Raw genomic sequence first — 16,785 nt, 5'->3', positions numbered from 1 at the left:
AAATTGTATACTGAGTTATTCCAAATAGTCAGGAATTGGGAGTACATTATCAATCCATTTAATTAACTATATTTGTAAGGGTTAGGAATAGGATTAACTGTTACTTGACTCATACATTAAGACGTATGTGAATACAGTAGGCCTATCTTGGAAAAGTGCTAAATCCCCTTGCTTATAACAGGCATGCAAACAGGTCAGGGGTGAAAAAAAAGTGAGAAGGATGCAGCGAACCCCCGAACCTCTAGGCAGGTCCGGGGGCATGCTCACCCAGAAGAACATTTATTACATTTTAGAGTTAAACGCATAAATCTGGTGCACTTTGAGAGCAAAATAAAGAGGCTAATCTGTGCTCTTGTAAAAAATGTCATGTTCTTTTAACCACACATACATTTTTTGTATAGCATACATCATAAAAAAAACAATTAAACAAACAGTTTTACCTGTGTTGAACGACTTTAAAAAGCAAAAGTCAAAAGCATCACTTACTGACAAGCTAACACACATCCAATAGACATTATTTTCAATATTGTATTAAAATTGTTTCTACTAAAATAGATGTTGTAAGGTGAGTCTGTAAACCTCTCTCCACGCTGCCTCTGCCTTGGCTGTGAGGTTTAGGCATTAGGAGTGACGTTTGGTTCCAGAGCCAGTTCTAAAGTTGGGAAGCACGGGTAAAATGCTGTGGTGGCCATGGCTACGACCCACCATGACCCCCCCACCCCAAAATACATTATCTAATGGGATCTGCACGAATCGCGTAAGTTACCCATTTTGGTTTCATAAAGGTGAGTCTCACCTAAAGGTGAGGAGTTTGCATGCCTGTAATAAATCCCTAATTTCACTGGATAACAATGAATACATTTATTATGCAAAATATTGAATGAAGGAAAAAACTAAGGATGTCCCTTTCTTCATGAACTACCAGCATACAATTATAATAAACAATTATATATATATATATATATATAGTAGTGCTGAGATGAAATGCTTAGCACCCCTAAAAAGGGTCTAAAAACACCTCTGCCACCTACTAACGCAAATTCCTTGTATGTGTAAGTTTACACTGTAAACCAAGTTGGCAATAAATCCGGATTCTAAAATGAATGAATAGAACTTGATTTGTGATGTGATTCAACGCAGCTGGTCAAGGATGACGGAGTCAGATGCAAGGCACTTCACCCTACTTGCCTGGGGGAGAATGTCCCTGTACATACTGTAAGTCGCTCTGGATAAGAGCGTCTGATAAATGACTAAATGTAAATGTATGACGTTATCAAGTTGCTGCTTTGGCGGCAAATCATCATGTCAGGTTGTTTGAATAGTGCGCGTGCCGTTTGTCAAGTTGACGACAGAAATCTCCTCAGATTTAACAGTCCAGGAGATCAGAACCACATATAGCTAACTCAAGTATGTATATATCTATACGTTTACACCATATGTGAAACATCTCCACATTGTTTTCCTCAAACTTACCTTCTCCAGGACGAAAGGAAAGAGTATACTGTACTGTACGCCGGAATGGACACGGATAACGGTAAGCTAGTCCAGCTTGCTAACTAGAGACAACAACCTAGCAGGAATTCTGTAACCCAGAGAAAAGAGTTTCTGCGGTATGTTAGTTGCTAAATACTTAGTTACTGTAAAACGATTATGGTCAAAGCTAGGTAGTTGTGTCTCTTATGGTCAAAGGGAGCTTGCTTATACGCTGTTAAGTGTCTGAGAAGGTGAGAACTTTTTTGCTACAGTAAGTAACGTTCGCTTACATACTAACGCTAGTTAGTTAACCTAAATGATGAGTTTGTGTTCGTGTATTATAGCTGTAACCATAGCAGCCCAGAAAGAGAAGTTCAAGTTTGCCCCTCCTGTAGCCAAGTCCGGGAAAATGGGAGGAGGGGAGAGAAAGGGAGATGGGGGTGGGAGGAAGATGGAAGCAGAGCCAGGAGAAGGGGAGATCCAGAGGAGGCGACCATGTTCACTGAAGAATGGAGAGAAGCCATCAGGGAAGAAGAGGGTGACACTAAAAGATGAGAGTTCAGGTGCTGGAGTGAGACGTGGAAAGAGAGGATGTGAGGGGAAGAAAGAGGAGAGAGAGGGGCTGACAGTGAAGAAGTTCAAGAAGAATGGAGAGAGAGAGAAGAGTAAAAAAGAAGGGAAAAAGAGGAGAGCTAAGAAGGGAGAACAGATTCAAACAGAGGTAAGAGAAGAATGGGATCAGAGTTAGAGATGAAGGTAGGACAGAGGGAGGGAGAACAGGAGGCTAGGACATGTTGGGAGGGAGGAGGAGAGATGGAAGGATGAGTGCAATTAAATGTTCTTCCTGCCTAAAGGGGCAGGGTGGATCAAGTTTCAGGGGAGAGAGAGCAAGGAATGAGCCAGGGAGAGGGAATATAGCTGGAGATAGGGATGGAGATAAATTATTATCTTACTGTCGACAGCTCAGTGTAACTATAACTGCCTCCCCTCCTCCTTACCCTTCTTCTCTCCTCCTCCCACATCCTCCTCTCCTCTTCCCCTCTTCTTCTCCTCTCCTCCCCCTCCTCTCCTGTCCTCTTCCCCTCCTCTCCTCCCCTCTTTCCCTCCTCTTTCCTCTCCTCTTCCCTTTACTCTCCTCTTCTCCTTGCTTTCCTCTTCCCCTCCTCTCCTCCCCTCCTCTCCTCCCCTTCCTCTCCTCCCCCTCCTCTTCTCTTCCTCTCCTCCCCCTCCTTTCCTCCCCCACCTCTTCCTGTCCTCACTTGTCCTCCTCTCCTCTTCCCCTTCTCTCCTCCATCTCCCCTCCTCTCCCCCTCCTCTCCTCTCCTCTCCTCTCTCCCCCTCCTCTCCTCCACCTCCTCTCCCCTTCCTCTCCTCTCCTCCTCCCCCTCCTCTCCTCCCCCTCCTCTTCTCTTCCTCTCCTCCTCTCCTCCCCCTCCTCTCCTCCCCCACCTCTTCCTGTCCTCTCCTTCCCCTCCTCTCCTCTTCCCCTCCTCTCCTCTCCTCCGTCTCCCCTCCTCTGCCCCTCCTCTCCTCTCTCCCCCTCCTCTCCTCCCCCACCTCTTCCTGTCCTCTCCTTCCCCTCCTCTCCTCTTCCCCTCCTCTCCTCCGTCTCCCCTCCTCTCCTCCCCCTTCCTCCTCCAGTCTCTGTCAGACAGCCAGTATGACAAGCTCTTTCAGAGGGTGCTGGAACCCTTCTTGGATGTTTGCCTGGGTGGGTACACTCTCATTCCTCCATCCTCATCCCTCCATCCTCTCATTCTCCTACACTCATCCTCTCATCCTCCCTCTATCACCTTATACAAATTAACCCATTTATATTATTGTATTCCTATATCCACTAATAGTAATGTCTAGCTGTTCCTCCTGTGTGTGATGTGTGTGTGTGTGTAGAAGATGCTAAAGTGATGCTGAGTGAAGTTGAGCAGCTGCAGACCAGTATAGACCATGTCTCCCACAAGTGAGGCTCACACACACACCCCACACACACACTCAAAACACACACACACTCCACGTCCACACACACACTCAAAACACACACTCAAAACACACACTCAAAACACACACACTCCATGTCCACACACAAACTCAAAACACACACACACACTTTAGCCCAGACACTCAAAACATACACATACACACACTCACCACACACACGTTTAGTGGTCCGATGCTGTTGCAGGGTGGAGGGCAGCAGAGAGACACAGAGGAAGAGACTTCAGGACGAGGAAGAGGATCAAGACTCTGACTTCTCTGCGTGTAGGTTCACCTCTCTCCCTCCATCTCTCTATATCTCTCCTCCCCTCTCCTTGCCCCCCCTCTCTTCTCTTCCCCTCTCCTCCCCTCCCCTCCCCTCTCCTCACCTCCCCTCTCTCCTCTTCCCCTCCCCTCTCCTCACCTCCCCTCTCTTCTCCTCCTCTCTCCTCTTCCCCTCCCCTCTCTTCTCCTCCTCTCTCCTCTTCCCCTCCCCTCTCTTCTCCTCCTCTCTCCTCTTCCCCTCCCCTCCCCTCTCTTCTCCTCCTCTCTCCTCTTCCCCTCCCCTCACCTCTCTTCCCATCCCCCCTCTTCTCTTCCCATCCCCTCTCTTCTCCTCCCCTCCCCTCACCTCTCTTCTCCTCCCCTCCCCTCACCTCTCTTCTCCTCCCATCACCTCCCCTCACCTCTCTTCTCTTCTCTTCTCCTCCCCTCCCCTCCCCTCCCCTCCCCTCCCCTCCCCTCCCCTCCCCTCCCCTCCCCTCCCCTCCCCTCCCCTCCCCTCCCCTCCCCTCCCCTCACCTATCTTCTCTTCTCCTCCCTTCTCTTCTCCTCCCCTCTCTTCTCCTCCCCTCTCCTCCCCTCCCCTCTCCTCTCCTCTCCTCTCCTCTCCTCTCCTCTCTTCTCTTCTCCTCCCTTCTCTTCTCCTCCCCTCTCTTCTCCTCCCCTCCCCTCTCCTCCCCTCCCCTCCCCTCTCTTCTCTTCTCTTCTCTTCTCCTCCCCTCCCCTCCCCTCTCTTTTGTGTTTAAAAACCCATTGACATTGTATGACTATGTTTAGCTTGTGTTCTGCTCCTCTCTCTTACCAACCGTCTCTGGAGGAGGGGATCCCCCTCTGAATTGCTTCTCCCAAAGTTTCTTCCATTTTTTCTCTTGTTGGGAGTTTTTCCTTGTCTTCCTTGAGGGTTTAGGTTGGTTGAGGGGCAGTTCTATGGGCGTATGTGAAGCCCTCTGTGACATGCTTGCGTGTAAAAAGGGCTATAAAAATAAATTTGATTTGATTTGATCTTCTCACCTCCCCTCTCTTCTCTTCCCCTCCCCTCTCTTCTCCACCCCTCCCCTCTCCTCTACTCTCCTTTCCTCTCCTCTCCTCCCCTCTCTTCTCCTCCCCTCTCCTCACCTCCCCTCTCTTCTCCTCTCCTCCCCTCCCCTGTCCTCTACTCTCCTTTCCTCCCCTCACCTCCCCTCTCTTCTCTTCCCCTCTCTTCCCCTCCCCTCTCCTCTACTTTCCTCTCCTCTCCTCCCCTCTCTTCTCCTCCCCTCTCCTCACCTCCCCTCTCTTCTCCTCCCCTCCCCTCTCTTCCCCTCTCTTCTCCTTCCCTCCCCTCCCCTCTCCTCACCTCCCCTCTCTTCTCCTCCCCTCCCCTCTCCTCCCCTCCCCTTCCCTCCCCTCTCCTCCCTTTTCTTCCCCTCCCCTCTCCTCCTCAGGTGACTGCTGGGTCCAGTGTTGTGCTCCAGACTGCAGGAAGTGGAGGAAGCTGCAGCCACTCACAGATCTGTCTGCTCTTCCGGAAGACTGGACCTGCCAGCTTAACCCTGGTACACACACCATACACACGCACGCACACCACAGTGTTTCCGCTATGTTGTGGCGGCCCGCCACGGCTACATTTCTGCTGCCACGGTATCAGAAATAGGGCTGTACAACATTTTAGGCTGTTTATCAGCAGTGATTGTTAGAGTGCATGTCGGAGAATAGCACGGACACGCGCTTCACAGCGCAGTTGAGATTGCGTGTGTGCGTCCTTGAGAACTGTAAATATATGTAAGTATAACTTATGTTGTCAGTTCATTTAAGCCTGTTATTGTATTAGTCTATAGTTCTTGCTCATTTAAATTAAGTTAACTGGTGATTTTAGTTGTTTGTAGGCTATTCTTCCCCTGCTAGCGAAATTGCACTTGTCGATTCGATAGCAATTGTTGTCTTTGCTAACTTTTGTATTTTAGGTTCATTATTATGCGGAAGTAGTTTTAATTAATAAATAGTGGGTATATTGTTATTATTTGCTACAGAATTCTTAGCCTATCAAGATCAAATGAAGCAGACAGTGTACATTACATTTACATTTATTCATTTAGCAGACGCTTTTATCCAAAGCGACTTCCAAGAAAGAGCTGCAAAGTGCATAGGTCACTGATAATAACAACAACAAGATAGCCCCAAAGCATTGCAGGTAGCCAAAACAAGAAGCACACATTATGAACAACCAAAAAATAAGTGCCAAAGGGAAGAACCAGAAGAGTATGTTGTTAAGCAAGTTACAATTAAACAACATGAATCTCTAAGTGCAAGTGTACTTGTAGAAAAAGCAAGCAAAAATAAAAATAAGATTAACTAAAATGGAATATTTCGCAGCGAATACAACAGTTTAAATCAGTTACCACTAACCAACAAGAGCAACAAGTCTCTAAGCAAGAGTCATGTGATCCTTGAGGAAACTAACATCAAGTCCGTAGGTGGCGGGTGGGGGTGTAAGGCTGCAGGAGAGACTTGATGTAGTCGGGTGCAGTCCCGTTCACTGCTCGGAAGATCAGTACCGGAAAACTCGTAAAAATCCTACAGGAACCACTGCACCATACACACACCCAACACTGCACCATACACACACCCAACACTGCACCATACACACACCCAACACTGCACCATACACACACCCAACACTGCACCATACACACACCCAACACTGCACCATACACACACCCAACACTGCACCATACACACACCCAACACTGCACCATACACACACCCAACACTGCACCATACACACACCCAACACTGCACCATACACACACCCAACACTGCACCATACACACACCCAACACTGCACCATACACACACCCAACACTCACGTGTGATGTGTTGGGATGGGGTGTGGATGTGTGTTTTGTGTGTGTGTGGTATGGTGTGTGTATAATGTGCATACGTGTGTGTGACAACAGACAGGACCCGCAGTGTGTGTGCAGCCTCCGAAGAGTCCTGCTCAGAAGGAGAGGAGGTCTGGTCCAGCCTGGTACCAGGAGCCCTGGTCTGGGCCCAGCAGCCTGGATACCCCTGGTACACACACACCTTTTATACACACACACACACTATATACACACACTCTAGATACACCAATACACACTCACAGTCTCTAGATCTGCAGTCAAAAACTACCATTGAGCTATAAACATGAACGGTGTGTGTTTTATGTGTGTGTGTGCGTGTCAGGTGGCCGGCCATAGTGGAGAAGGATCCAGATACTAAGAGCTTCCGTCAGTTCAAGAAGAAGACTGACTTGGATCCTGTAAGATACACACACACAGTATACACACCCACACACACAGTATACACACATATACACATGCATATACACATGCACACAAAGGCAACAAGTAATCATGAACATAAACACTGGGTGTGTGTATATATGTGTGTGTGTGTGTGTGTGGGTGAGTGTGTGTGTGTGTGTGTGTGTGTGTGTGTGTGTGTGTGTGTGTGTGTGTGTGTGTGTGTGGAGCAGTGCAGGTACCATGTGACATACCTGGGAGAGCCAGTGAGCAGAGCCTGGGTTACTTCATCCAAGATCCAGCCCTACACACACCTGGACCAGAGCAGAGCTGTTACTGTTAGTAACACACACACACACCTGGACCAGAGCAGAGCTGTTACTGTTAGTAACACACACACACACCTGGACCAGAGCAGAGCTGTTACTGTTAGTAACACACACACACACCTGGACCAGAGCAGAGCTGTTACTGTTAGTAACACACACACACACCTGGACCAGAGCAGAGCTGTTACTGTTAGTAACACACACACACCTGGACCAGAGCAGAGCTGTTACTGTTAGTAACACACACACACACCTGGACCAGAGCAGAGCTTCTACTGTCAGTAACACACACACACACCTGGAACAGAGCAGAGCTTCTACTGTCAGTAACACACACACACACCTGGAACAGAGCAGAGCTGTTACTGTTAGTAACACACACACACACCTGGACCAGAGCAGAGCTTCTACTGTCAGTAACACACACACACACCTGGAACAGAGCAGAGCTTCTACTGTCAGTAACACACACACACACCTGGACCAGAGCAGAGCTGTTACTGTTAGTAACACACACACACACCTGGACCAGAGCAGAGCTGTTACTGTTAGTAACACACACACACACCTGGACCAGAGCAGAGCTGTTACTGTTAGTAACACACACACACACCTGGACCAGAGCAGAGCTGTTACTGTTAGTAACACACACACACACCTGGACCAGAGCAGAGCTGTTACCGTTAGTGACACACACACACACCTGGACCAGAGCAGAGCTGTTACTGTTAGTAACACACACACACACCTGGACCAGAGCAGAGCTGTTACCGTTAGTGACACACACACACACACCTGGACCAGAGCAGAGCTGTTACCGTTAGTGACACACACACACACACCTGGAACAGAGCAGAGCTGTTACTGTTAGTAACACACACACACACCTGGACCAGAGCAGAGCTGTTACTGTTAGTAACACACACACACACCTGGACCAGAGCAGAGCTGTTACCGTTAGTGACACACACACACACCTGGACCAGAGCAGAGCTGTTACTGTTAGTAACACACACACACACCTGGACCAGAGCAGAGCTGTTACCGTTAGTAACACACACACACACCTGGACCAGAGCACAGCTGTTACCGTTAGTGACACACACACACACACCTGGACCAGAGCAGAGCTGTTACTGTTAGTAACACACACACACACCTGGACCAGAGCAGAGCTGTTACCGTTAGTGACACACACACAGAGTAATATAGTAGTAGTAATATAGTAATGTACAAGGAGAGACTGGGCCTGGGACAGTAGTAGGAGATCTCTCAATCTGACACTGTGTGTGGTGTGTGTCCATGTGGTGTGTGTGTCCATGTGGTGTGTGTGTGTGTGTGTGTGTGTTTAGTCAAAGAATCAGGATAGCTACAGGAAGAAACTGAGTGAAGCTGTTACCATGGCAGCTAGGGCCCACAAAGCATCTCTGAAGGTGAAAGTAGAAAAGTTCATTTATTATTATTATTATTATTATTACCACCAGATGGCAGAACACACACATACACACACTAAGAGCCCGTTCTGTCTCTCCCTCTCCCCCACCCTCTCCTCCCTCCTCTTTCACCCTCTCCTCCCTCCTCCCCCACCCTCTCCTCCCTCCTCCAGACCAGATTATCCATGTTTGGGTGGTTAACTCGCACCATCTCTGACAGAGAGAGCTCAGAGGACACCGATATAGCAGGTACACAACTATACACAGTACTCTACACAGTACTATACACAGTACTCTACACAGTACTATACACAGTACTATACACACAACTATACACAGTACTATACACAGTACTATACACACAACTATACACAGTACTATACACACAACTATAAACAGTACTATACACAGTACTATACACAGTACTATACACACAACTACACACAACTATACACAGTACTCTACACAGTACTATACACAGTACTCTACACAGTACTATACACAGTACTATACACAGTACTATACACACAACTATACACAGTACTATACACACAACTATACACAGTACTCTACACACAACTATACACAGTACTATACACAGTACTATACACACAACTATACACAGTACTATACACACAACTATACACAGTACTATACACAGTACTATACACAGTACTATACACAGTACTGTACACAGTACTATACACAGTACTATACACAGTACTGTACACAGTACTCTACACACAACTATACACAGTACTATACACAGTACTCTACACAGTACTCTACACACAACTATACACAGTACTATACACACAACTATACACAGTACTATACACAGTACTATACACAGTACTATACACACAACTATACACAGTACTATACACAGTACTATACACAGTACTCTACACACAACTATACACAGTACTATACACAGTACTCTACACAGTACTCTACACAGTACTCTACACAGTACTATACACAGTACTATACACAGTACTCTACACAGTACTCTACACAGTACTCTACACACAACTATACACAGTACTATACACAGTACTATACACAGTACTATACACAATACTACGCGCTTAAGAAACCGAGGAGGAATTTATCTAAATATACAATTATTGGTCACAAATCATTGGTCACATTTCTAAATACTAAAGGTGTTCGCCTACACAAGATTCTATACAAATACATCGGATAATACCGATGCAAAGATGTTAGAAACTATTTAGGGGTGGGCGATATGGCCAAAATCTTCTATCACGGTATGAGTAATTTTATATCACGGTTATGGTATATATCACGGTATAGTAATTGTTCTGTAAATTAAATTAAGAAATGGTACAAAATAACCATAGCGTACTTCATCATCGCACTCGATTATTTATTACAAACAAAAACAACTGCCTCACATGAGACAACACTCGAGTTAAAAACAAAAGACTCAAAAAAGTTACTTTATGAGTACGAGTGTTACGATTGGCTGATGCCAGTCATGCCATCCGCGTGGTGACCTACTCACAGCTCAATACGGATCCGTAAAGCCCTCCAACAAAAATGTAAAAATGAGCGAAAGCGATCAGTCTGAGTTTTACTATCCATATAACTTGGGTTTCGGCGTATCAACCTCGTTAAAGCTCGGTCGATACATTTAAGCCTCAGTTTGATATATCCCGGCATGACCTCACTCTCAGTTAGTAAGTAGTTAGCCTTCACTAGTCATCCTAGATAAGAATGTTAGCAACGCCACCAGTGTAATTTTACAACAATAATTTTACAGCACGAGACATAACTTGAACAACAAATCGAATTGGTTACCTGCAGAATGGGTCCTCAAATATATAATTAATTAGCATCGGCATGAATGTGGTCTGCTTAGACAAAATACACTCCACATCAAAAATTCCGTCAGACCAACGCAAATGTGCCTAAATGTCAAATGAAAATAGCAAATCAAATAAAAGTTTGACTACAATTCTAAATATCGCAAGAATGCGATTTATATGTTGGCTTATATACAATACAACAACCAGACATTTAATTGACACGTGTAATACAAAAATATAGTATTAGAGTATACCGCAGTTGAAACGGTATAGCCAAATGTCTCCCGGTAGACACATTTCTACCACGGCTTGCACGGTATATACCGTCATACCGCCCAGCCCTAAAACGATTACATCCCACATTGTATCCGGTGCACACGTTTGATCCGGGCAATCGCATCGTGAGCTTTTATGCCGATGCGAACCGGTGAATCTTCCCATCCCTACTATACATACATAGTACTATACACACTACTATATACACCCTACCATTTACAGTGCCCTACACATTATTGGCACCCCTGTTAAAGATGTGGTCGTGGACTTCTAAAAATTCTCCTTTTTTATTTAAACATCATAGAACCCAAATACAAAAAAGAGAAAAATCCAACCTTTCATTTAAGTACATTACTTTGGTGGCAAAGAAATCACACATTTCAGAAAAAAAAAAAAACATGAAATCATGTGTCCCACAATTATTCCCAGTGCCGCTTAGCAAACTCCAGACGTTTACGTTTCTGAGTATTAGTGAGAAAGGGCTTTTTCCTTGCATGCCTCCCAAACAGCTTGTTGGCATGTAGAGAGCGTCTGATGGTTGTTTTGGACACTTTGTGACCCCAAGATGCCACTCTTTGATGCCAGTCTGTGACCGTGAGCGTAGGACTTTTTTTTAACTTCTCTTACCATCCTCCTCACTGTGCGTTGTGGCAAGATAAACTTGGGACCTCTTCCAGCCTTGTTTGTCACTGTTCCAGTTGTTTTAAACTTCTTAATGATTCCTCTGACTGTAGATACGGGCAAGTTAAGGCGAGTGGCTATTTTCTTGTAGCCATTGCCTGACTTATGAAGGTCGACACACATCTGCCTTACTTGAATGGTGTGTTCTCTTGTCTTTGGCATGTTGACAAATGGGTAAGAGAATTAGGCCTCTATGTCACGTCATATTTATACCCCAGGGAAACGAGAAGTCATTAATTACTAATTAACGGTTCCTAGATACCCTGACCAACTTTAGCAACGACAAAATAAAAAATAAAGAAAATGAAAATCAATTAAATTTTTCTGAGGAATTGTTAGGGGTTCCAATAATTGTGGGACACATAATTTCAAGTTTTGTATTTTTTCTAAATGTTTGATTTGTTTTACCACCAAAGTAATGTACTTAAATGAAAGGTTGGATTTTTCTCTCTTTTTTTGCATTTGGGTTCTATGTTGTTTAACGAAAAAGGAGAATTTTTCCACGTCCACGAAAAGTCCACGACCACATCTTAAACAAGGGTTCCACTAATGTGGAGGGCACTGTACACACTACTATATACAGGGTTCCACTAATGTGGAGGGCACTGTACACACTACTATATACAGGGTTCCACTAATGTGGAGGGCACTGTACACACTACTATATACAGGGTTCCACTAATGTGGAGGGCACTGTACACACTACTATATACAGGGTTCCACTAATGTGGAGGGCACTGTACACACTACTATATACAGGGTTCCACTAATGTGGAGGGCACTGTACACACTACTATATACAGGGTTCCACTAATGTGGAGGGCACTGTACACACTACTATATACAGGGTTCCACTAATGTGGAGGGCACTGTACACACTACTATATACAGGGTTCCACTAATGTGGAGGGCACTGTACACACTACTATATACAGGGTTCCACTAATGTGGAGGGCACTGTACACACTACTATATACAGGGTTCCAATACTGTGGAGGGCACTGTACACACTACTATATACAGGGTTCCCGCAGGGTCTTAAAGTCTACAATTCTGAACTGAAAATTTAAGGCCTTATAAGTCTTAAACTGACAGATTTTCATCAGAGGTTTTAAATTTCATCTAGTCAGGTCTAAAAAAAGGTTTTACCCTCGTTCATTTCCAGAAACGCTGGCTGCAGTAAGTTATTACAAAGTAGCCAAAAAGTATTGAGTTGTAGCCTACAAAGCGGAGCTCTAGAGTCTTTGCTACAAACCATCAGAACGCTGCCCTCCGAACGTTGGTTCGGTGGGTTGTAGTTCTTTCTGGGGGATTTTGGTGTTGGTCCGTACGCGGTAATAAACTACAAATCCCGTGATGCAATACCTGCCTGCAAAATACATCTGCGTCTCCTCAGAGTTTGTTAAAGTTCGGCTCCGTGTGGAAAATGGGAAGTGTACTTCCAACGGGACATGGCTAGATCACAGCGATTTCCGCTGTTTGTCACAAGCAGTACCCAGCTCCAGTACCCAGCTCCAAGTATGAGGCTCACTGCAGACTTTGCCCAAATCATTCGGTTACTTATGTGATTGCTTTATCTGTAAATCAAATTAATGCTTTTTCAATAACTGAATTCATTGAAATAAAATAATTGTGTATTTGAATGTATTTGATATGGTGTGTGTGTGTGGTGTATGTGTATGTTGTGTGTGTGTATGTGGTGTGTGTTGTGTGTGTCTGTGTGGTGTATGTGTATGTTGTGTGTGTGTATGTGGTGTGTGTGTGTGTGTGTGTGTGATTGTGTGTGTGTGTAGAGGTGATGGAGCTGCTGTTGGATACGAGGAAGAAGGGCTGCAGCAGTAACAAGGTGAGATGACCATGTCGCCTGTTACTACTGTTATTACTACTACTAACTACTGCTATTAGTAGATGACTGGTGTGTGTGTGTATTCCTTAGAAGGCCCCATCCAAGAAACTGTGTGCGGAAGGAGAGGAGAGGAAGAGAGAAGGGAGAGGAGAGGACAGGAAGAGAGAGAAGGAGGGAGGAGAGGACAGGAAGAGAGAGAAGGAGGGAGGAGAGGACAGGAAGAGAGAGATGGAGGGAGGAGAGGACAGGAAGAGAGAGAAGGAGGGAGGAGAGGACAGGAAGAGAGAGAAGGAGGGAGGAGAGGACAGGAAGAGAGAGAAGGAGGGAGGAGAGGACAGGAAGAGAGAGAAAGAGGGAGGAGAGGACAGGAAGAGAGAGATGGAGAGAGGAGAGGAAAAGAAGACAGGACTTTTTAAAGGACTTTTTAAAGGACTGAAACCTCTGGACAAGATGACTACTCAGTCAGGTGATTAGAAGCTGTCTGTGTGTGTCTCCCCTACTCCTCTTCCCTCTCCTCTCCCCCCTGAATGTTTTGTAACCAAATGGAGAAGCTGCTGAGGGTGTGGCCTAACCTGACCTCTGACCCTTTGTCTTCTAGCCCCACCCCCCAACCCAGACCAAACTGTCCCAAAGACTCCAGTAGAGGACAGGAGAGGGTTAGGGTTAGTGTCAGGCTGTTTTCTAGGGGGAGCAGAGGAGGAGATTAAACAGAAAAACAAGAAGGTGGGAGGAGAGGAGGGTGGAGGAAGAGCGGAGAGAGGGGGAGTTGGAGGAGGAGAGGGGAAGGGAGAGGAGGGTGGAGGAAGAGCGGAGAGAGGGGGAGTTGGAGGAGGAGAGGGGAAGAGAGAGGAGGATGGAGGAGAAGGGGGTGGAGAGGAGGAGTTCCTGGATGAGGACATGGACATTCTGGGCTGCAGGGATGATCTGCTGAAGACGCTGGATATTGAACAAGAGGAGGAAGAATACTTTGTACTGGTGCTGGAGGAAGAGTAGAGAGGAGGAGGGATACTTTGTACTGGTGCTGGAGGAAGAGTAGAGAGGAGGAGGGATACTTTGTACTGGTGCTGGAGGAAGAGGAGAGGAGGAAGGATACTTTGTACTGGTGCTGGAGGAAGAGGAGAGGAGGAGGGATACTTTGTACTGGTGCTGGAGGAAGAGGAGAGGAGGAGGGACACTTTGTACTGGTGATGGAGGAAGAGGAGAGGAGGAGGGATACTTTGTACTGGTGCTGGAGGAAGAGGAGAGGAGGAGGGATACTTTGTACTGGTGCTGGAGGAAGAGGAGAGAGGAGGAGGGATACTTTGTACTGGTGCTGGAGGAAGAGGAGAGGAGGAGGGATACTTTAAGAGGGAGAGATGGGGAGGAAAGGCGTTAGAGCTGAGATGCTGTTGTGTTCTGCTGTTCTGAGTTTGATATTATATATTTCATATTTATATATATATTAAACAGTAACATCTGACATGTCTTGGTTCTGTGTGTTTTTTGTTATATATATTTTTTCCTTTTGGACAGTGGTAGCTAGAGACCAGAGGAGACAATGTAGCTAGAGACCAGAGGAGATGAGGTAGCTAGAGACCCCTGGAGACTAGGTAGCTAGAGACCAGAGGAGACTAGGTAGCTAGAGACCAGAGGTACGGTGGCCCTGAAGTGCAAATCACACCCCCTAATATGAGTACATCCCCCAAATGAAAACGCTCCCCCCGAATACGAGTCAACTCCCCCCAAATCGGATGACTTGTTCACCTCCCCCCAATACAAAAACACGCTCCCCCAAATGGAAAACGACATTACTTTAACTCTGAACGGAAAGGGTAGGTACTACACTTTAGCGCTGATTGGATGCTAGTAGGCTAAGAAATTGATTGACAGAAGTAAAAAATGCAATAGCCTGACAGAGTTACGTGCACCAGGACATTTATTTGGGTATCGAAGCATGTAGCATAGACTACGTTTGCAAAAGCATAAATTGCGTGTTAAACATAGCCAAACAACTAGTTCACGAACTGTCATTATCATGAACTTGATCGTTTTGGTTGGAAGGAAAGAGGAAACATAAATGTTTACAATTCAGAGTCATGACACTACTCTTTATTTTAATCAGGGTCATTCCTATGAAATAATCTTAGACATGCTGTTAACGTTTCACAATATAAGAAGCCTATGCGCACGCTAAAAACGCAGTTGAAGGCAGGACTTTTCAGAAGAAAAAACTAATAGTCCACTACAGAAGAACGAAATGCCACAATCACAGAGTAACATGAACCAGGATAGTTGTTTGGCTATCAATTTTTACATTTAACACGAAACACTTTTGCCTAAGTAGCCTACTATATGCTACATTCTTCGATAGCCAAACAAATGTTCTGGTGCACGTAACTCTGCCAGGCTATTGCATTTTGTACTTCTGTCGATCAATTTCATATTTCTTGTTAGTTAGCCTACTGCATCCAATCAGCGCTAAAGTGTAGTACCTACCCTTTCCGTTCAGAGTTAATGTAATGTGTTTTTTAGTTAATGTAATGTCGTTTTACATTTGGGGGAGCGTGTTTTTGTATTGGGGGGAGGTGAACAAGTCATCCGATTTGGGGGGAGTTGACTCGTATTTGGGGGGAGTGTTTTCATTTGGGGGATGTCGAGACAGCTAGAAACCAGAGGAGCCGAGGCAGCTAGAGACCAGAGGAGAAGAGGCAGCTAGAGACCAGAGGAGACGAGGCAGCAAGAGACCAGAGGAGACGAGGCAGCAAGAGACCAGAGGAGACGAGGTAGCTAGAAACCAGAGGAGAAGAGGTAGCTAGAGACCAGAGGAGACGAGGCAGCTAGAGACCAGAGGAGACGAGGCAGCAAGAGACCAGAGGAGAAGAGGTAGCTAGAGACCAGAGGAGACGAGGCAGCTAGAGACCAGAGGAGACGAGGCAGCAAGAGACCAGAGGAGTCGAGGCAGCTAGAGACCAGAGGAGAAGAGGTAGCTAGAGACCAGAGGAGACGAGGCAGCTAGAGACCAGAGGAGACGAGGCAGCAAGAGACCAGAGGAGACGAGGTAGCTAGAGACCAGAGGAGAAGAGGTAGCTAGAGACCAGAGGAGAAGAGGTAGCTAGAGACCAGAGGAGACGAGGCAGCAAGAGACCAGAGGAGAAGAGGTAGCTAGAGACCAGAGGAGACGAGGCAGCTAGAGACCAGAGGAGACGAGGCAGCAAGAGACCAGAGGAGTCGAGGCAGCTAGAGACCAGAGGAGAAGAGGTAGCTAGAGACCAGAGGAGACGAGGCAGCTAGAGACCAGAGGAGACGAGGCAGCAAGAGACCAGAGGAGACGAGGTAGCTAGAGACCAGAGGAGAAGAGGTAGCTAGAGACCAGAGGAGAAGAGGTAGCTAGAGACCAGAGGAGACGAGGCAGCTAGA

At 46.1% G+C, this 16,785-nt stretch overlaps 1 protein-coding gene across 4 annotated transcripts; it reads left to right on the top strand.

Annotated features, from left to right (window-relative positions):
• Positions 1-539: 539 nt before the first annotated feature.
• LOC146221511 (uncharacterized) lies at positions 540-14,848 on the top strand. Of its 4 annotated transcripts, XM_084691278.1 has the most exons (16): positions 540-757; positions 1,141-1,215; positions 1,483-1,534; positions 1,818-2,194; positions 3,115-3,184; positions 3,364-3,430; positions 3,653-3,729; positions 5,151-5,261; positions 6,663-6,777; positions 6,931-7,006; positions 7,223-7,327; positions 8,671-8,751; positions 8,925-9,000; positions 13,337-13,389; positions 13,480-13,855; positions 13,988-14,848. In XM_084691278.1, exons 1-16 carry the CDS (start codon positions 677-679, stop codon positions 14,380-14,382), a joined length of 2,187 nt encoding a protein of 728 aa, XP_084547404.1. In that variant the 5' UTR covers positions 540-676; the 3' UTR covers positions 14,383-14,848. The 4 variants fall into 4 exon arrangements, with proteins under 4 accessions (XP_084547404.1, XP_084547407.1, XP_084547406.1 ...); XM_084691280.1 differs by lacking the exons at positions 540-757; positions 1,141-1,215 and adding an exon at positions 1,281-1,407 and having other exon boundaries at positions 7,223-7,372; XM_084691281.1 differs by lacking the exons at positions 540-757; positions 1,818-2,194 and having other exon boundaries at positions 1,111-1,215; positions 7,223-7,372.
• The last annotated feature ends 1,937 nt before the right edge of the window (positions 14,849-16,785 follow it).

This window comes from Hypomesus nipponensis, chromosome 25, assembly GCF_054491055.1.
Source record: "Hypomesus nipponensis isolate SF chromosome 25, ASM5449105v1, whole genome shotgun sequence".
Classification (NCBI taxonomy): domain Eukaryota; kingdom Metazoa; phylum Chordata; class Actinopteri; order Osmeriformes; family Osmeridae; genus Hypomesus; species Hypomesus nipponensis.
Note: the sequence above shows the minus strand (reverse complement) of the source record. Positions and strands in the feature narration are given on the sequence as shown.

Bases quoted from the DNA above. Each gene is read 5' to 3' on its own strand.
- LOC146221511 (XM_084691278.1), top strand. From the start codon at position 677: ATGCTGTGGTGGCCATGGCTACGACCCACCATGACCCCCCCACCCCAA. The intron at 3,185-3,363 runs GTGGGTACACTC...GTGTGTGTGTAG, and splicing joins CTTCTTGGATGTTTGCCTGG to AAGATGCTAAAGTGATGCTG. The intron at 7,328-8,670 runs GTTAGTAACACA...GTGTGTGTTTAG, and splicing joins ACCAGAGCAGAGCTGTTACT to TCAAAGAATCAGGATAGCTA.